This window comes from Tenrec ecaudatus, chromosome 9, assembly GCF_050624435.1.
Source record: "Tenrec ecaudatus isolate mTenEca1 chromosome 9, mTenEca1.hap1, whole genome shotgun sequence".
NCBI lineage: Eukaryota > Metazoa > Chordata > Mammalia > Afrosoricida > Tenrecidae > Tenrec > Tenrec ecaudatus.
Window position 1 is genome coordinate 116,905,850 of NC_134538.1, and position 21,859 is coordinate 116,927,708.

Consider the following 21,859-nt stretch of genomic DNA (forward strand, 5'->3'; position numbering starts at 1 on the left):
AGAGCAGTTTTTTTCAACTCATGCTCTAAATTCCAGCCATGCTAAACTTCTACCAGTTCCTAAATGTGTCATTTTTTTCACTATGTCTTTTCTTTCACAAATTCTGTATTCTGTTTTGGACTGTATACATACACACATACACACACGCATGCACACACACACATACACACACACATACACACACACACACACACACATGCACACTCTCCTTCCCAAAGGCCTTAAAGGTTTCTGAGCTGAGAATTATGTCCAATCTTCACTGAATTGGACTATTTTTCTCTCTGTTCCCAAAGAATCCTGTGTTTATCTTTCCAGAGCATTGACCACATTCTATTTTACTTACTTTCCCCAAGAGAGCCAGGACTCAGTGTCTTTGATTTAGCACTGCATACCTACCCAATATAAAATATATTTTGTCCAACACAGTAGTTGGTAAATAAATATTTGATGACTAAATTTATAAACATATGAAGTATATTTAAAATTTTATATTATGAAATACAATACCTGCGATTATTAACATTTTGGACAAGAAACTGAGCAAATTTGATTGATTAAAATTAGATATAGCTAGAAAAGAGAATTGTAATAGCCGAGAGGTGTCCCACAGGAAAATAAACAGAGCAAATTATAAGAAGATGTTGGGAGTAGACTTGCTATCTTGTCATAACACTGCTTTTGTCTGTGGACAGTGCTTTTATCTTAGCTGATTATTCAATCTTCTTTCCCACTTGGAAAATAGCTGTCAGTGCAATTGCCCGGTTTCCTACCTTTCTAATAATGCACAGTGGGAATCATAATAAAACCCAGGCACCCAGAGAGAACCTAAATCTATCTTTCAGTTGCAGTTTTCTAAGACGTAAGCAATATACTCTTTGTAGCTCAGTCGTAATTAGGGTATGAACCCTTTTTTTGACCTGTGTCATAATCAACATCAAGGTGGCTGATTGGAAGACTGGAATTTACCTGTATTTGTAGGAAAGGGCAGCATAGGAGCAAACTAAAGAGTGCCCACATCAGTTAATTCATGCTCAGACTCCGCCTGAAGATTGTGATTACTTCTTAAAAAAACAAAAACCTCTGTAATGATTTAAATTATCCTCATCTAAGAGATTAGGAAATAATTTAAAGATATTAAATAAAATGAAATTTGAATCCATTTCTCCTCTAAGATAAAAATGTGTACAATGAATACGTAGATGCTAAAAAATACAAAATGACCATCCAGTCATTATGAGTAAAACGTTTTTGTAGGAGAGGTGTCCTCGAAAAGGGAATATTAATTGTGTATTCAAGAGAGTTGTGAATGTCAAAGTGATGTCAAATTGAGAAGAGTAATACCCAGTGAGCAAAGAAAGGATAAATTGATGGGTGTAGGACAATAGTCCTTTGTCCTCCCTCTGTCACTGTCCTCAGTGAAAACAGCGTGACAAGCTATGGAGAAAGACATTTGTGGACTGTCCCAGATCTTCCACATTACGGCATATTTCGCCAAATATCTGCCTTAATTTCTTTACAAGAAAATGCCAACCTAATAACAATACCAAAATAACAACAGTATAATCTTACAGAGTTTTTCGACACTACATGAGATAATGCATGCAAATTATTTAGCATAGCCCTTGATGTGATATTAAAACCTAAATATCGTTGTGATAATAATGGGAAGGAGCACCAGTGGCATAGTGTGTGGGCGTGGCCAAAAACGCAGTGGCTGTAACTCACCAAAGGTAAGAATGAGCCAATCTGCGTCCCTGCATCTGCCCCCTAAGATTTCTGATGCTTTGGGGCTCTTCGTCACTGTATGAGGAAGCAATGGAGGGGAGGGATGAGGAAGTGATAGCGCCTATTAAAGAACGTTGAAGAGCAGTTGTTCTCAAATCATTTAAATTCTAAAGCTATCATATTTTAGAAAGGGTATTAGTTTTGTTAATTCCTTTGTGAATAAATTCACCTATTTGATAATTATTAATTGTAATTTTCACAGTGTTTCCATACATTTTAGATCCAGTCATAGGGATGAAGAACTTAGCACATAGAATTTGCCACTTCCAGATTATCTGAAATGAAAAAGGCATTGCAAAGATGAAGATGAGTTAGAATAAGAAAGAAATAACCTGAACTAAGCTTGTTTGTGAGGTCTGCTTCAGGTAAATTTGGCAAATGGAATGAGAACACACTCACTTTCATTACGCTAGAAATAAATAATTTACCAAACTTCTAACACCAAAGGTCCTTTGGTTTGAAAATGTTTACATTACAAGATTTTTAGGGGGTCAGATTGGTAGATAGAAAATCTTTTGGTCAGATGATTACCAGGAGCCCTACTGGTCAAGTGGGTTACAAGTTGGCTGCTAACCTCAAGGTCAGCAGTTCAAACCACTAGCCCCTCAGAGGGAGAAAGATGTTTTTCTACTCTCATAAACAGTCAGTCGCGGTAACCCCTGGGGCACTTTTGTCCTGTCCTGTAGAACTGCGATGGGTCAGGCTCAACTTGAGAGCAGTGACTTTTATGTTGGTTTGATTGTTTTTATTGGTCAGAAACACGAAGTGCTAAAAGAGATTATAACTTTGGGGCGCTAAACATGTTTGCCAGAATTTGAAAATTTGATTTGTTCTTCAAGAATGTTAAGCTGTACAAAGTTTTCACCACTCAACTTCTTCAATTTTCTTAGGACATTTCTACCCTAGAAGGACATAATGATCAATGTGGATAACATCGATTTATTTTAGAAAACAATGGTTTATAGAAAATATATAAGCAAGGTCCTCCCATACATTATGGGTCTGGTAGCTATAGTCTTTGTCTCTTATTATATCTAAGTGCTCAGATTCCAAGCTTTACTGTGAGTAACTAGGCTAACAAATAAGCAAAATATAAGGGCCTTTGAAAAGTTCATGGGAAAGTGAAATTAAAAGATAATGGAAAATTTTCACGACACTTTTCAAGCCCCTTCATAGATGCTGTCTTTTTAGGCACACACTCACATGTCTAAAAAATTTCAATCCTACTAACATGCAGGCTGAATAGATGTGGAAAGAAGTGGGGGGGGGGAGGAAGGGTCTTTGTATGTATGTATTTACTTGCACTATAAATATATCCATGAACATCATGGAAGATGTAGGTGGAAAGTTTTGAGACATGAAAACATCTTAAATATGAAAATGGCTTAGACATGACCAAATATCTTGAGGAAATGAGACACTGGCCCTTGGAGATCAGGACCCTTGTCTCTGGGGACACCAAGGTCATTTGGCTCACCATAATTCACAAAGACACTGTCCTTCATCCGACTTGAGTGAGTAGCAACTGAGGGCTTCAAAGCTCACGAGCAGCCCTCTGAGGTGAAATTGGTGGTATGGCCTCATCTGGAAGGAAGAAGAGTTGGGAAAATTGAATAATCTAAGGAAACAATCCAAGGGACTATAGAAACATCCGTCTTCTCCACTCTGATACCAAATGAACGAGATGGTGACCAGTGAATGGTTTTACAAAATAAGATAAGTAAAGCTATGTTCAAAGAGCAAGACAGAGCATTGAATTTTAATGTAGCACATTACAAATTTTTCATCAATATTGTTTCTGAGTCCATTTTACTTCTAATTGCTACGAGACTACAAATATTAATTTATCAAAACACAATAGTCACAATCTTCTCAAAAATGATTCAAACAGTTCTCTTCGGAACTGTGAGAATGCTCCAGTCACCTCTTACATCTGGGATTGAGGAGTTTGGCAAAAAAAAAAGAAAAATCCAAGTCTTTTCATTACATGTGTATTGTTGTTTTCTTGGTAAACAGTAAATTCTCATGAAAATGTGTTATCTTATACATAATGAGTATGTTATTACACTTTAAATGAATAAATATTTTTACATTTCTCAGTCTTAATTCCTGTATAGTAAATATTGACAGATATGACTTCAATAAACAAAAGCTTTGAGGAGGTTCCCAATGATTATGCTGTTTAAAACTGTGAAACTGAAAAGCTGAAAACGACAGCTCTAGCTATGCCAGGGGAGTAGGGAATGCCAAAGCTATTGATTGAGCACTGGATGCTGACAGATCAGGTGCTTCCTGTATAGCCGTAGTCTGCATCACGCACTAGCAAAGTTTCATTTTAGAAAGGGATACATGCAAGTAACAAGGTAATTTCAAACAAAATATTAAAAAACATACAGACATATCTTGGCTCAAATGTGGGTTCGGTTCCAGACCACTGTAGCAAAGTTAATACTGAAATAAAATGAGTCACGTGAATTTTTTGGAATCCAAGAGCATGTAAAAGTTATGTTTGCACTGTACTGTAGTCTAGTGTGTTTAATACCATTTTGAAAAAGTTTGAATCATTGCGAGAATGACCAGCATGTGACAGAGACACTAAGTGCACATATGTTTGCAGAAAAAATGGTACTGGTCGCCATATTTGAAATAGCACAGAACATTAATTTGTAAAATAACTAAAATAAAAATGTAATATCTACAAAGTACCATAAAGCAAAACACCATAAATGACGTATGCCAATGTAAATAACATGATGAAGAATAGGGGCTACAGAACCCTTAATTTTGCTCAAGCAACACATAAACCCAGAGGCAGAAATTGGAACAGAGCAAGGGAATATTGCATGGTTTAGAATCTGGAAAGGTATATGCCAGAGTGATATCCTGTCATATATTCATCCAGTCTGTGTGCTGAGCACATAGTCTTCGAGGGTGGATTATAGGAAGAAGAATGTAGATTGTAGAAAGAGTTATTAGCAACTTGAGGTATGCAAACGACACAAACTGGCTTGGAGAAACTGAAGAGAACTTGTAGCAATTCCTGATGAAGTTCAAAGACTTCAGCATACATTACACTACACCATAAATGAAACAAAAATCCTCACCAATGGACCCATAAGCAAAACCATGATTAATGAAGAAAACGTTGAAATTGTCAAGGTTTTCCATTTACTTGGACCCCAAATCAATGGCAATAGGAGCAGCAAGTTACATGGGTATTTTCAGTCACCTTGTATGCAGAGCTCTGTCCCTGTGGTAGGTTAATTTTAAACATTGGGCTGCTAACCCCAAGGTCAGCAGTCTGACGCCTCTGCAGAAGAAAGAGGCTGGCTCTTCCGTAAAGATTTACAGCTTCACGCACCCAAAGGGATAGTCCTGCTCTGCTCCAGGGTTGCTATGCGTCAGCGGCTCAATGGCAGTGGTTCTATGCACGCCAAAGCTAGACAGTGAATACGGAAGATCGAAGAATTCATGCCTTGGAATGATGGTGTTGGAGAAGAATATTGACTATACTATGGATTGTCCTAGAACGAGAAACATTGGTTTAAAAGAAATCCAGTCCGAATGCTCTTTAGACATAAGGATATAGAGACGGCCTCATATACTTTGGACATCTTATAAGAAGGAGCCACTCCCGGAGAAGGACAGCATGCTTAGTGGAGAACCAGCAGGAAAAAACAGAAGACCCTCAATTAAATGAGTCAACACAGTGGCTACAATAGAGATGTCAAATGTCACAATGGCTGTGAAGACGTTACTGGACTGAGCTGTGTTTAATTCTGCTGTCGCTCAGGTTGCTCTGAGATGGACCTGACCGGGGGCCCTCTAACAAATGGTCTGTTTCAATTCATGGATTAACAGATGCTAAACAAGAAGGCATAGTGCTAGGAGGTCTCTCTAAAAAGTCTTGGTGTAACTATCTTTGTATCTGTCTCTTATGGAAACTAATTCCTTAATATGATTTGTAATTTGAATTTTTAATATGTAAATTGTAAAAAGACGTGAAGGTATGGAACCAGTCCATATATTCACTATCAGTGATGGTCATATATTTGATTGTTTTCTGTTTTAATACCTAACATGTTAACATATTTTCACAGAGATTATTGCAGCGACCTGAAAATATCGGATAATAACACTGAATTCCTTTTAAATTTCAATGAGCTCATTGATAGAAAAACTCCAAATAACCCATCATGTAAGTATGGATGAATTTGCCACATTGCTTCAGAATGCTTATATCCACTCATCACGTATTGAGCCTTATCATTTTGTTAGTGTGCTGGTGTAACTTTTAACTTATTATTTTAATATTACTTTTTCCCAATCATATATTTATGTTTATTTATTATCTATTACTAAATGGAATAGAATTTCCAAAGCAAAATATTTGATGCTCGCACATGATTGAATGTGATTAGTCTACACAGACTTTACTCCTTACATTTAGGAAATTTAATTTAGATTGTTCTTTTGGGATTTTTTTTCTTCTCCTCCTTGATATAGAACATTTTAGAAATGTATTCCTTCTGATTTATATAGTGAATTTAAGTATTTAAATAAGAACAAAGTATAAATAAAATTATCATTTAGTATTTTATTTCTTATATTCTGTGTTGATTTCAATAAACATTGTCCCTGTAAATCTGAATTGATTCCACGACAGGGCTTTGTTTTGGTTTTGTTTTTCAGTTTTAGATCTTGAAAATACATTACAATAGTTTCCTGTGTTACAAAATTTATCAAGTTGAAATAGGAAAAATATATCAGTAATTAGTTTCAACCATATTTTTTGCCTTTCAGAGAAATTAGCATTAGCCAGACCATAGATCTCATAGTTTAAGATTCTTTGTTAATAATAAGTTATCAAAATATTCTTTTATAAAAACACTGTTCAGAAAAACTATATTGTGGATGAGAATAAGAGAAAAGCCAACTGTATGGAAATTTTAACTTAAAATAACATTGGAAAACAGATCATTGACGCGCTCTTCCTTTGTCTTTCTCCTGCTCTGCTTGCCTCGTCTTCCTCATCGCTCTCCTTCTCTCTCCCTGCTTTATCTCAATTGTGTAGCCAGTTCCAAAAAGTGAAAAACTTCCATTTTCAAAGCAGCCACTCAAACAAATTTATTTCGAACAAGAAATAACAGCTTTCCTTGGACCTCCCTTTGACAAAATCAAACTGGAAGGTTCCAAAGCCTCATAAAACACCGTCAGAGGTGCATGCAGTCTACACTATGCTGAACCTGAGTAATTCCAAACCTTTCTGCTCAGCGCAACCTCACTGTGACTGAGCGGGAGCTTCCAAAAATATTATTCCAAGTCCCAGTTCATTTCCTCGTCCTCAATGCCATCGAATCAATTCCAACTCATAGCATCCCTAGATAAGATTTGTGAGGCTTTGAAGATCTGCCCACGAGTAGACAGTCTCTCTTCACGTTTGGAGCTCCTGAACAGCGCCACCACAGCCCTGCCACGTCCATAATAGCTAATAGACTTGTATCAGGTGGCTGGCTGTACAAATGGCGTTACTTATTCTCAGATGAGAAACGCACGGTCCTGTGCAGGAGACAAGGTTATCATAAATGCTTGCTCTATTACATGCAGGTAGTCACATGGCTGAATATCAATACTAAGAATATGCTTTTATATTTAAGTAGTTAGCCTGGGAATATATTTCAAAATGCAGTTTTATTCTTGTTGTATAATGAAAACATGAAGAAAACTGCAGTATTACGAGCAACAGTAATTTATATTATAAATCAAAATAATTATCTTTTTTTTATTTTACCAGAAATTGTTTGAGAATTATAATGCCTCACACCTTCCAAATTGACCTTTGTAAATTGACATATTAGTATATTCATTTCTAAATTAATATAGTTTTTAAGAATCCCTACAACAAACTATAGTCTAAAACATGAATTAAATTATTATGTAATATTTAATTAAATAATATAATAGATTTAAACCAGCAAATGCTTTCCAGTCTGCCTCCCCTAAAACATCTTATAGAAATAGGCGGACCATATATTCTTTAAGGAAAGTCTGGCGATGTTTCAGGGTTCAGCTGTAAACTAAAAGATCTGTGCTTTAGACGCACTGGTGGCCCCAGGAGTGAACAGACTGATGGTCTGCTCCGTTACAGACAGCAGCCTGTGACGCCCTACAGGGCAGTTCTGCTCTGGTGCGTAGGTCAGTACACCCAGCGAGAACCTCTCTGCCTTATCGCAAGCATATGAAATCCTATAAATGCGACATTCCAAGAACTCTGTGGGTGAATGAGCTACACACAGAGCTTGGAGAGAAGAATGGAGACTGCACAGTTGTTTCGGAAAGACATTCATTGACTCAGACCTTGGTTTTCCATTCTCCCATCACCTCTGAGCCTAGGCTACTATGTCCTGGGGCTATTACAAAAGGACAGCCTACTCCTGTGCTCTTTTTTTTTCCAAAAAAGTAGATTCCAAAACCCACTTTATGAATTGCTACATGCCTATGGAAAAGTCTTTTGGCCCATGACAAAAGATAATAATAATGTATTTTTCATAAAGCCAACTTTATTTAAATATTGACTTGTCTCCCGAGGGGATAGGAGAGAATTAAAACGCCATTTCTTCTATGACATGGAGGGGGAAAGTAGACTTTAAAAAATGTATTTTTAATTGAAAAAGGAATGAACAATTATTTATTACATATATACATATATGAAAGAAAAGATTTCAAAGAGTTCATGGGAAAATTCTATTATCAGTTAATTACCTTTTTCTGTGAACTTTTCAAAAACTCCTCCGCTAGATAGTCATGCAGAATTTAAACAGATGTGAGTATATATTTCAATTGTCTTTGATACCATAATAGTTGGGAATCATCATACTAACCTAAAAAAAGCATAAGAAGAATTTTTCTTCTCTCTTTTCTGACATGGCATATGGCATATTTCAGGTATTTTTTATATTGTTTTAAAAATAATTTTCTCAATTGGAATTGGCCTTTCCACTACTAATACTTCCTACGTACTTTTTAAAACTGTAAAGTAGGATGGACCATAAGAAACATGTTAAAATGAGTGGATAAAGTAATTTTAAATTCTCAGAAACATCCATATTCAAAGGCCCATTTTTATTCTAGATAAAAACCTTGTATACTTAACTAAAGGCACTCTTTTTCTATGCCAGGTAACACGGACTTAATTAATAGAATCTTGCTGGATGCGGGCTTTACCAATGAACTTGTCCAAAATTACTGGAGTAAACAAAAAAACATGTAAGTGTATGTTCCTTATTAATAAAAATACTTATGCATGTCAAGTCAGTGTCTTTCTGGTAAATGGTTTGAAATAGTTCCCACAAATTTAAAGTTTATTCTTTTTTCTCAAGAAGGGAAGCATATTCAGTTAGGGTTTTAGTTGTGTGCATCAGTACCGACATCTGGGATTGCTTAGCGTGTACAGTGCATGCTCGTCAGTGTGATTACATAGTTGCACTGAGGAATTGTTTTTTCTATCGCAACAAAACACCTGGTCAGTCTTCCAAGGTAGCAATGACTCTTCTATGAGAATTTCTGGAAAACCTAATCCCATCCACTTTACAGCCTTGATTTTTACCACTTCAAGCTTCTTTTGGTTGCCAGCACTCAATATTGAAAAGAAACGTCATGTGACCCCTCCCGCCCCAAAGTCCTTTTCCTGTGATGTAAGTCACAGACGTCAGGGTTCGTAAAGCACCCGCTCAGAGCTGCATAGACCTATATGGGGGATGTAAAGAAGCAATAGCTTCGCGGGCTGCTGTGCTTAGTTCATAAAGGTTTCTATGGTTTTATAGTGAGTCTTTGTGTCATACTCTCATTATCCTCTTTGCCTCCTTGCGATTAAGGGACTCATTTTATTTCTGTATAAAAAAATCTTAACTTCGTATTTTATACCAAATAAATTGAATTTTAAAACACGTACATTTTTCCCCTTCTGTTCCAGCAAGGGAGTGAAAGCGCGATTTGTTGTGACTGATGGTGGGATTACCAGAGTGTATCCCAAAGAGTAAGTTCCACGAAATATCTGTAAAAAGCAGTACATTTCAAAAGATGCTTCTAAGAATCAGTTTGTTACTGTCCAAGGGAGCCCTTTTTCACACGAATTCATCATCGTTAGTAGGTTGGAGTCATGGTTTAAAGTATTTCCATATTAAAATACCACAGTTAGCTGCAGGAAAGTGCTGTAGGGTTCCTCAATTATTTCTTTGCATGTCTGAGATTTATTATAACATGTGAACGATGGCACAGTCGCTTTCTTGGTGGGTGCAGGCTACCCTAAGTTCAGTGAACATAACGTATAGCCTGTTGTTTTTGTGCCGTGGCTTCACCGTCTCATAGTTCTTGTATCTTATCTGCTTATCTTCAGAATGGTGTTGTGAACTGGGTTTGGTAGGCGCCAAGCTAATTAATATTAACTGTCCTATTTTTAACTTGTTCATGGTAACCAAGATAGTAATTTGCTCAGCTATAACTAGGAGTAAACTTTTTCAGATCTGTAATAATAATGATATACTGTTATATTGCTTAATAAACAGCATTAGTTATGCCACCTCTTAGCACTAAAATCCTTACATCCTCGTAGACATAAGATGTTGGTCTCTCTGTAAAGTTCAGTGATGTCCGCAGCAAGAGAAGCAGGTCATCGGGTAACTGAGAGCATATAAACACAAACCATGAGCTATTTTCCCACTTAGGGCGGGAGACAATTGGCAAGAAAACCCCGAGACATATGAGGACAGCTTCTATAAGAGAAGTCTGGATAACGACAACTATGTTTTCACTGCTCCCCACTTTAACAGTGAGTACTGCTCTGAATCCAACCCTCTCGTGTTCTCAAAAAATAAAACCATTGCAACTCCCTGCTATCTCAGAGATAGAGACACTTCTATATCGACATTGTGGAGCATCTGCAGATAAGCATGGGAAAGGATAAAGTAATCAGTCCTCCATGTCACTAGGATGTAACATGCATACGCAGGAAACAGCCCTCCGGTCATGGAGAGATAGTGTGTAATTAAAGTTATAAGTAGCAACTATTAGTAATCGAAGGAAACACAGGTAGAAAATCCCTAATTTCATCAACAAAAAAATATATTAAATGATTAATGAATTAAATGGAGTAAGTTGATTAATTACCTTTTATGGTGTTAATTATTTAATAAAGTATTTTTTACATTTATAATAGCTCAGACTTTAAAATATTTTATTGTGTTTCTTCCTCAAAATATTATAATCCTCTAACATCTTTGGGGTAGATATTACTCAACTCTATTTTCGCAAATGGAAAAACTCAAGTGGAGAGCTATGTCAGAGCTTCCCCCAGGAAACATCTCATAGATGAATAACAAGCAAAGTCAGCTGTGAATCCAAGATCAATCTCTCCACTTCACCAAAGCAGTCTCCCCAACAATTTAGTAAATGCCAAGGAGCGCAGACTTGGCCTTCGTCCATCCATTAGAATGTCTAAGTAGTGGTAGACAAGCGGAGTAATTCAGGGCCCCAAATCAATTATATAGACTAATTCATGGACACTTATTAGCCTAGTGTACAGGGGAAGAAGAAAGAAAGACGAAACCACAAATCTCTTTATAGAATATACCCACCAGAATCTGTAAACAAATACTTTTATGGGCTTATTGACCTAAAACTATTAAGAAAATTCAATATTATGATTTGATTTATAAGGATATATCTCTTTTCCTTTTTATTTTCTTTCTTAGAAAGTGGGCCTGGTGCCTATGAATCAGGCATTATGGTAAGCAAGGCTGTAGAAATATATATACAAGGAAAACTTCTTAAACCTGCAGGTAAGCATGCATATTATACATGTATAGGAATCTCTATGAGCGTACCAGCCTCTGTGTGTATGCACATACACACACGAACATACATGCAAGTATACATTGTGTCCAAAATTAAAGGTGATAGCATTTATATTATAAGCTGATATATCACTTGTAAGTCAGGTCATCAAAAAAGCTCAATGATGGTAAGCACAAAGGCACATACATTTTAAAAATAATAATGAAATAGTTATGTATGAAAGCCTCCATAAAATCACATAAAGAATATATAGATATTTGGAAATTTTTCAGTAAGTGGTTACTTTATACCCTTTTGACTAAATGACTGGAGTTAATTTAGGGTCATATAACAAAAATTTCAATACTGGTAATCCATATTACAAGATGCTTTTAAGATCTAATCACAAGATGCTTTCATATATACACAAACTTATATAGCCAAAGATGAACATACTTGTAATAATTTACACATGAAAAGTTAAATTTACATTATTGGGATGAAACTTATAAATTAGGCATACCTATACTATAAACCAAAGGACACCTGATATTATGTGGTACATGTTACTGCTAATGGTACGGTGGGCAATTCAAACCCATAAGCCACTCTGTAGGAGATGGGGCTCTCTGCTCCCATAAAGATATAAAAACTCAGCAAACCTTTAAGGGTTACTATTAGTCAGAGTCAATTTGAAGGCAGTGGTGCTATAGGATAGGCCCTGGGTGACTGATTACAAGGTCAACAGTTCAAGGCCACCACCCACTACAAGGGGAAAGAAGATGAGGCTCTCTGATACTGTAAAGATTTACAGCCTTAGGAAACCTCCATATGGTCATTATGAGTTAGAACTAACACAAGGACAGTGTTTGCTGTATTGGTTGGATGGCATATCCATGATGGCATAATGGGTTAAGCATTAGACTACTAACCACAATGCTGTTGGTTCAAACCCAGCAGTTGCTCCTTGGGAGAAAGATGAGTGTTTCTGCTGCCTTGAAATTTTGCAGACTTGGGAATCCTCAAGAAAAGTTCTACTCTATAGGGTCATGTGACTCCAAATCCACCTGACACTAGCAGGTGGGGATACTGTAAACTCCTATGCACCTGTTAAAAAGAATTAGGTAGGTGTCAACTTGTGTCATAAAAATCTCAGAGGTTTAGCAGCTATGATGCAGTTTGACAGTTATTTAATGGTGTGTTTTGGCAATTCTATAATGATTTGTTATTTCCTATTTTATTATCTAATATATATAACCATATTCATGATGAGATCTGATATCAGCACCTCCATGGTGAGATTTGCTATGAACAGCCAACGAGGAGAAAAGGCATTTCCTTGGGGTTGTGGGTGGCCTCCTATCCATAAATGAATGTTCCAGCAAGGCTCTGATTTTGCTCTGTAACCTGCATCTGGCTCATTAACATCAGGCCTTCCTTCAGTCCTTGGGATTCTTGGGTCTCTGCATCTTGTGACCCAGGAGCTTACAATCTTACCTGCCTATCCTGGATCCGTCAACCTCAGCAGCCTGTCAACCAGAGCCTACTATCTTACATGTTAATCCTACATTCATGGGATCCGTTGGTCTTCAATCTCACCTGATGATCTCACGTTTGTTAGCCCTGCAGTTACAAGTCTGCAGTGTGATGCACAATACCTTGACATAGGATCACAAGCCTCTACACCTGTGTGAGCTCTTTCCTTTAGATACATATCTCTTTCCATATAAATACATATCTGTTTGTATATGTGCATATGCATACACACACCCACATGAACATGTCAAAAAGTGTAGCTACTAAGGTCCCGGTTCATATAGACACAGTTGATTCAGAAAACTATTGTGTCTAAATATAACTCTGCGATCAATGGATGACTCCAGATACCTGTGCGTCTCTCAGTAACACTGGTCTCGTATTGCTTGTCTCATTAGCGTCCCTTCAACAAATAAAGTCCAGTCTCAACAATAGCTTCTGAAGGGACCTGTCGGACCAGTTAAATTCAAGGCAAAGAGGTCTACTTAGTAGGTTATAGTGACTGTTTATTTAGATTTCAAATTGATTGTTCAATTTTCTCACACTACACAGGAGAGGATGTTTATTAGGAACAACTTTTAAGGAAATCAAAAATTGTATTGGTGAGGAATAAAACCGAAAGTGACTACTGAGGATTTTTTCCCCACATGATAATGAACCTGTGCATTCCTCTAGAGTAGCAAATGTTATCCTCTGAGAAATCTGTTAGGATTTCTATTCAGTCCACAATCCTGACAATGACCCTTTTTATTACCCCAAAACACTGGGAAGAACATTGAAAAGGAACAGACTTGAAGCCCCCAAGGATGCTGACCTGGCAGTTTTGACACGGTGTAAATGAAATGTACTGCATTCTTTAGGGAAGTGTTAGGGAGATGAAAACATAACCTGCAGAAGTATCACAGTCACGATGAAGGAGATGTCCAGAACAACGTCACAGCTTTATATTTCCTAGAAGTTCTTTGTTACTGTGTGTGTGTGTGTGTGTGAGTGTGTGTGTACCCATGTGTGCACGGTACTGTGAATTACTCAATATGGCTTTCTACCCAGTGTTTTTCATACCTGCGAAACTGGATGAGAATATTAAGATGGGGTGTATTCCCATTCTTTCTGATGCATCTGCGTCAAAGAAAATTGGTGCCAGAAGCGGCGGCTGGGGAGTGGTGTTGACAGGATGGTATGACTCCATTGTGAGTCGTTATTAATAAGGCTAATTGTGATAATAAAGACTTTGAACTTGCATGTGGTGATTGGCCAGATTTGCCATTTGGCTGTGTTTAAAATGAGCCATTTCAGAAGCAGAAGGCAAAGGAGTTCACTGGCATCAAGCAAGAATAGCCGGGAATGAAGTGCATCTTTTCAGAACCTGAGATCCCTCTATGCTGAACATCCTTGATCGAAGAGACATAGTGGTGACACCAGAGAAGCAGGGCCGCTCCAGGAACACAAGAGAGAAAACAGGGCTGCTCAGCCTCCTGAGGGAGAAAGTTGAGTGCCTTCTGGCCAAAGGCTTATTTAAAAGTTAGGTCCCTATAGGAACTTAATCAGAGAAACTAAGTTTGCTGCCCCAAGAAGCTGGAACCAGGCACCTTTGGGCTGCGGTTTATAGCTGAGTGGCTTGTCCTTTGGGCACCTATCGACCTGGGAATGGGTGTTCCTGCAGATTGCTACAATATAGAAGCAGTTTGGGACTTGGATAAAGGACAGAGTGGCTAGAAGAGGCCCAAGATAGCTAATAGTAAAACCCCTGGACTGGTGTCCAAAGTCAGGGGTTCAAACCGAGCAGAGCTCCAAACAAAGATGAGGCTCTCTGATGCCACAACTATGAACAGCCTCAGAACCCCTGCAGATCTCACCCTGAATCAGAAGTGACTGGAAAGTAGTGCGTTTGGTTCGGATTTCGAATGAAGCAGCCAGGATCATCTTCCGTGGGCTGTTGGTGGGATTTGGGACATCAAAGGCACTTCTGGTGAGTGCTCCGAAGGAAGGGGGAACTGCACCACTGCGATGGTGCAGGCGATGAGTAAGACCTGGAAACAAGAGCAGCAGCAGACACCAGCGACCAAAATGAAACGGCACAGACATAACCCAAGGATTGAGAGACCAGGAGTGCCTTGGGACAAGAGTGGAGTGAGGTGTTTACTGGCACTTTTCCACCAAGCTAGGCTTACCAGTGCTTACTAGTAGAGTCGGGTGCTTAACAATAGTAACACTTTCCTGAAGGACTAAAGGCCAAGGAAATAGGAAGCAGAACCTGAATTGGGCAAGGAGTACACCCTGCTGGGTCAACGTGAAGGAAGGCATCATGTCCTGGTTTCACAGAGTCAGATTTACACCCACTCGATTCCAGAACGTGGTGCTGCCCCTCACGAATTCCAGGGGCTACAGCTGACTGCTTCTCAGAACTGAGGGCGTTGAGCTATCCTACCCCAGGGCCAGAGAGGTGGGCCTACTGTTCCGGTGGGCCTAGAATTCCGAGCTGAAGTCCACGACCACTAGCTCTCCACTCAGAATCCAGAGAATGAGGTCAAAACCCAGAGTCTAGGGCCACTGTTTAGATCAGCTCCGAGAACCAGCGGATTCTTTTCAAAACGAGAGAGCTAAGTGTAAATTGTCTTGCTAGATCTGTTTCTCATTTATGTACATTTTTGGTGATTGTTATTCCCTCGTGCCAGCCAATTTCTCCCATTTGTCTACCTTGTACCTATTCCACCATTGTACTACGGAAGCAGGTAACTTGTATTCTAGACTTCACAGGTTCACAGATGAAGTGGAATTTTACTGCAGGATGCATTTAGAGCTGAATTAAGACTTTGGGTTGATATGATGAGGAGAAAGTATTTTGCATGTAGCAAGGACATGGATTCCGTGAGACCAGTGGGTAGACTATCATCTATTTGATTTGATGCCCCCCCGAAAAATGTGTGTGTGTGTGTGTATTTGGCTAGTCTATTTCCAGTATTAGGTGATTTCCTCCCATTTGTGACCTGATACAAGTTCACTATATGTTGTAAATCCTAATCTCTGCTGATGGTTATTGAGGCAGGTTTAAGTTGTGTTGAAGAGTACTAGTTTCTGTTTGTCCAGGTAATGGGGCAGGGTAGGTGGGATGCAGCCTCCTCTCTCAGGCCACAGCCTGGTTCCAACGTCAAGTGTTTCCCTGAAGCGTGGCCTCCATCACTGTCAGTCCTGCAAGAAGTAAAAGAAGCAAAGAGGAGGAACCATTCTGCCACCAGGAATGAAGAGCCACGAGTAGACCATGTCTTTTGAAGCCAGGGTTCCATGCTGAGAACCTCTTAGATCCAAAGGACAGTTTATTCCAAGAGACAAGTGTCCAAGGGATATGAGGTTCATAGATACTGAAAGCAGACAAGGACCTTCCATCAGAGCTAACAGAGAAATATTTCCCTTAAATTGAATTTGGGGGCGTTGAAAGTATACTACAGGGATGGGTAAAGATAAAGGATATAATTGTTCTGTGTTTGTGTGAGAGAAAGAGAAAAGCGAGAGTGAGAGGTTTTATAGCCTTTGACCTTAATAGAGAGGCCAAATAGAGGAGATAGCTTATCTGCTCCCAAGAGCACTTTTAACCCATCAGTGGTCCCATTATATAAATTTATTCTCATATTTTACACTGCCCGATGTCTCCCTTCACCCACTTTACTGTTGTCTGCCCCCCCCCCCCAGGGAAGAGGTTATATATAGATCCTTGTTATTGGTTCCCCCTTTTCTCCCTTACCCTCCCTCCACCCTCCCGGTATCACCACTGTCACCACTGGTCCTGAGGGGTTCATCTGTCCTAGATTTCCTGTATTTCCAGTTCCGGGGGGAGCGGGAAGGGAGGGGTAAAAATGAGGAGCTGATTCCAAGAGCCTAAGTAGAAAGCAAATATTCTGAGAATGATGGGGGCAGCAAATGTACAAATGTGCTTGACGCAATGGATGGATACAGGATTGTGATAAGAGTTGCACAAGCCCCCAACAACATGATTTCTTTGAAAAATTCATTCACTCAGTACCCATTCACCCATTTAATTCATTTTTATGCTAATAAAAATATATTTCTGGTGAAAATGCACACAGCGCATTAGTTTCTCATTCAATCGTTTCTGTACATGCTGTTTAGTGACATTGGTGACATAAGGGACCATCTTTCCCATGGCTATTCTTGTTCCATTTCCATTACTGTAGCTTCTCCTTGCCTTTTCTTCGTTGCATTAGGATGACTGCTCACTGTTATCTCAGATAGGTTTTTTTTTTTTAAGGAGAACGATCCAAACCAAATTTACTGCCATCAAGTAGATTCGAACTCGTACTGCTCATAGGTCAGAGTGAAACTGCCTCATAGGGTTTCCGTGCATGGCACCTGAGGAAGCACTGCCACACCTTTCTCTCCACAGCACCAGGAGGCTTCCAGTCACCAGCCTTTGACTACTTTGACATCAATAGTGTTTATAGTATATGGCAGTATGTTATTTAGCTAAAAGGGGGCCCTCCAAATTTATTTCAGCTTAAGGCTTAAAGGGTGTCTCAGAGTGGGTCTCAGGGTTCTGCTGGTCTCAAAGGGTCCAGTATCTACCATCATCCAATCCAGTAAGTCTGGCCATTTAGAAGAATTTGAGTTTTGTTCCACATTTTTCACCCATTCTATGGGACCATTGTTTGTAGCCAGGCACCACCAGTCCTTCTGATCGCAGGATAAATGGAGCCATGGCTTCTCTAGACCAATGTTTCCATACCACCCCAAAAGCAAACATGTGGATTTTAGGCTATAGTCCAAGAACTTTTATCCTCCATTGTCTTAATTACTCTTACTTAACCAATCATCTTTCAGATGCTCACTCATTATCCCACTTGCATCCATTTTCCTATGTATTGCCTCAACAAACAATAAAAATTCATTGCAGTAAGATCAGGCCAGGTACTCTATGACACGCTACTCAAATGACTCTGAATTACTAGGCTATTCAGTTTTGTTAATTTACTGTATAGTTAGTTGGGAAAATCTTGTGAAATAAAACTTTTTAAAATATAAATTAAGGTTTATGTTATAGTTTAAGAGCTATTAGCATTACTTCTTAAAGGAGACTCCAAATAAATATATTTTGTGATAAATATATATCTTCATTCTAAATTTATTTATAGGCTGCTAAATAAATTAGCTAAATTACATAACAAAATTATACAGCAGCTAATTACAGACTAAATTAAAATAAACTTTTCAATACATGGCTATAATTAAAATACTCAGCCATATATTATCATCTCAGGAAACTCAGAATTTCTTATATGATAAGGGAAAAACTGATTGGTGAGACACAGGCTCTATTAATACATATGTTAATTTTGTTAATATAATTTTTCAGTTGTTGGAATTAAAATTGATGTAAACTCCTGGATAGAGAATTTTACGAAAGCTTCAATTAGGGATCCGGTAAGAAATTTCATTTTTTTATAATTCTTTTACAAACTATAAAGCCTCAAAAAATGCACATATGGAAAACATACAGTAATACTTTTACATAGAATAAATAATTTTCAGTGCTACTCTATTGAGAATTATAAATTCATATTTTTATTTTAATTGACATTTAATATGATTGAATATTGAAAATAATTTCATCCTATAATTGGAGATGCTAGATATTGATTGACCTATCCTAATTTTAAAGTTAAAACTTTCATCCTTTCCCCTGCAGGAATTGGTTATCATTTATTCTTATTGTCATATTATATAAATTATTACCAATATTTCTAACTACAATATATTAATTATATAATTCAGTTAAAATTCTTTAAAATATGTAAGTTATCATCGTGTTTTTGTCTTTCAGTGTGCTGGTCCAGTTTGTGACTGCAAAAGAAACAGTGATGTAAGAAAACTTTAAAAAATTAATTTCTTTAGTTAAATATATTGCTATTAGCTGTTAACATCTACTTTTTTTTAAGATACAGTAATTTATAATAAAAAAGCCAAAACATTCTTTGGGATTGGGAATTTATCAGGAAATATAATTTAAATAATATATTTTCAATTCCTAACCTTAATTTTTTCATTTTTAAATATTTTTCTATATTTAAAATATTCTTATTTTGTGAGAAGGTATTTTTAAAATTGTGTTAACATACACAATATTGTCATCATCTACATTTAGGTAGATTTTTTTTCACATACTTGCTTCTAACTATTTTTGGTGAGCAATTTATTACCAAAATGTCACTATTTACTAATACATACATAAATGTTCTTAGCATTTTCTCTGAGTTTGTTCATATTTCATTGTAGTGATATTTTGTACCAAATCATGTAATTAGTTTACTATAAATTTTACTTGTATATCTTAGATTTATAGTGACCTCTATTTCTTCTAGTTCTGGTGAGGTATTGAAAGACAAAGTGTTAAATAGGCTATTCCAAAGTTGAAGATGTTCAAAATCATGAATTCCACTACTCTTATTTCTTATGTGTTTCCTTCAAAATTATGTCCAGGAAAGCCTGGGTTTATCCCATTTCTCACTCAGAGAAATTCTAAATCAACTATTGTCATTATTTTTGCAACATTTCCATTTAATAAAGGCTGTATAAAGACCAGTATTTACTGCAGATTTTACCAAGCTGCTTCCACATTAGGAAAATTCAATGTATTATCTACTGAAATCTGAATAAAGGTAATGGAATTTTTCCCATAAACATTTTAAAGCCCCTTTGTATGTAACAAGTAGTCTAAGTGGTATAGTGTTTATGTGTTGGGCTGCTAGCCTCATGTTCCGCAGTTCGAAACAATCAGCAGCTCCACGAGAGAAAAACTGAGCTCTCTACTCCCGTTTCTACTCCGGTAAACAGTTACAGTCTCAGAAACCCACAGGGAGTCGCTATGGGTCAGCATTGACTTGATAGCAATTGTTTCTGATTATGATATCATTCAACATAAATATTCAGTTCATTCATGCATATAAACACAATTGGAAGATTTATTTATCCTATAGGTCAAGAAGAAAGAAAAATATTTCCCACCACATATATTTTTTCTTATGATTTAATTTTTAATCTATAAATTGAAACATGCATTATTATAAACATTAAATATTATAATTCTCAAGAGCTTTATACTTCTATTTTATTTTTGTCTGTGAATGTTAGTAGCTAATCTTTATTTTCAGAAGTGTCTTTCTTTTAAAAATGTTGAATTTGTGTTTAGTAAGAGGAAGATAAAAGCAATAATAGTAATAAGAGAATACATGTCATTAAATAATTTAGTACAGTTTTTTCATCAATATGATGATGTTGGAGTGGCAAAAAGATCATTTCTCATTTGTCCAGATTGAGTGATGGTCTTTCCTGGATGGATTCTGGTGGAGTATCATGCCTTGAGGGTTTGCAGCATACTTTAGATTACAAATCTCAGCATTTTGGAAAAAATACACATAATTATTTGGATTTTCCCCTTATTTTTGTTGCTCAAACCTTTCTGTATTATGGAATAATGATCATGTGACCTTACAATTTTCTAAAAGTATGCCAATTGCTATTTTTATTTTGTTAGGTAATGGATTGTGTGATTCTAGATGATGGTGGATTTCTATTGATGGCAAATCATGACGATTATACAAACCAGGTATGTAACTAAAATAGGAGTCAAGGAGAAGTTCCAAAGTGTGTTTCCTGATTAAAATTATGCCTCCCCCACACTTAAAAGCCTTTCTAACCATTGTAGATACAGATAAAGTTTTATTCTATCATAATATAAATTTTAAAGATCCTAATTCAATGTGTACTGTTATGAATTATATGAAAACATGAATTAATGTTTATTAGTTGATTTTACTTCTTGGTACTAACGGTTGCCTTTAAAACATATAGTAGGGTACACTCATATGACATAACTTTTTTTCCTCTATCTAACTCAAATTTAGAAACTTTTCACATTGAGATAAATAATTATCCGGCAATTAATATGGCTGCTTTGACCCTGATGAAAACATAATCCCAAATTTCCAAATTGGGAACACAAAGGCGATTTGATTGACACAGGACTTGGAACAAATTTGACTGCTGCAGTTTGCCCGTTTCAAGGTGGCCCCCAACTCCCAAGATCATGCTGTTGTCACCAAGAGGGTTTTCACTGGGTTAGATTTGGAAGGAGAGCACTTCTAACGAGTTCTTTCTCCGCAGTCCATACAAATCTGGGCGTTCCCCTGACAGCTGCTCTGCATGAATCTGATTGCCCGTACTGGCAGATCCACTCACAGGAATGGCTGTACTTACAGGGGGCTGTGCTTCAAGTGCCATTACCCAAGATCCAAACCCTGGTCTCCATGGGAAATAGAATTCTACCATGAAGTCATGACAGCCTTTGGAATATTAAATACTTGCCAACTAAATTAATATTTTCCCTTTAGGGGAACAAAAGAAGGACAAGTAGTGGAGTGTATTTTCCTGAATAATCGTTTTTTATGGTCCAGAGCTGATTGGAGGTGGCCCCTTTGAATGAGACTCACTCCAGTGCATCACAATCCCCACACGTTTTTCACTACTCTGGTGCTGTCCACTGGTTTCCTCCAGGGTACTTTTCTCTGCAAGGGGAGACATTTGAGTTGACTTTAATGCTCACTCATCTTTCCATTCCTTCCACAAATACCAGGTAGAGACAAGTAATGGAAATGCCTACTCTCGCTTCACTTTTGTCACATTGTCATATATAGGGTTG

General features: G+C 37.4%; 1 protein-coding gene across 2 annotated transcripts in view; it reads left to right on the forward strand.

The window, feature by feature from the left end:
• Positions 1–21,859, forward strand: part of CACNA2D1 (calcium voltage-gated channel auxiliary subunit alpha2delta 1) — a 496,866-nt gene that overhangs the window by 453,148 nt on the left and 21,859 nt on the right. For both annotated transcript variants that reach the window (XM_075558477.1, XM_075558479.1), the window contains exons 24-31: positions 5,886–5,983; positions 8,964–9,051; positions 9,758–9,820; positions 10,509–10,612; positions 11,535–11,621; positions 18,518–18,585; positions 18,986–19,024; positions 20,696–20,767. In XM_075558477.1, the coding sequence (XP_075414592.1) occupies positions 5,886–5,983; positions 8,964–9,051; positions 9,758–9,820; positions 10,509–10,612; positions 11,535–11,621; positions 18,518–18,585; positions 18,986–19,024; positions 20,696–20,767 (619 nt within the window). The remainder of the gene's footprint in view (positions 1–5,885; positions 5,984–8,963; positions 9,052–9,757; positions 9,821–10,508; positions 10,613–11,534; positions 11,622–18,517; positions 18,586–18,985; positions 19,025–20,695; positions 20,768–21,859) is intronic.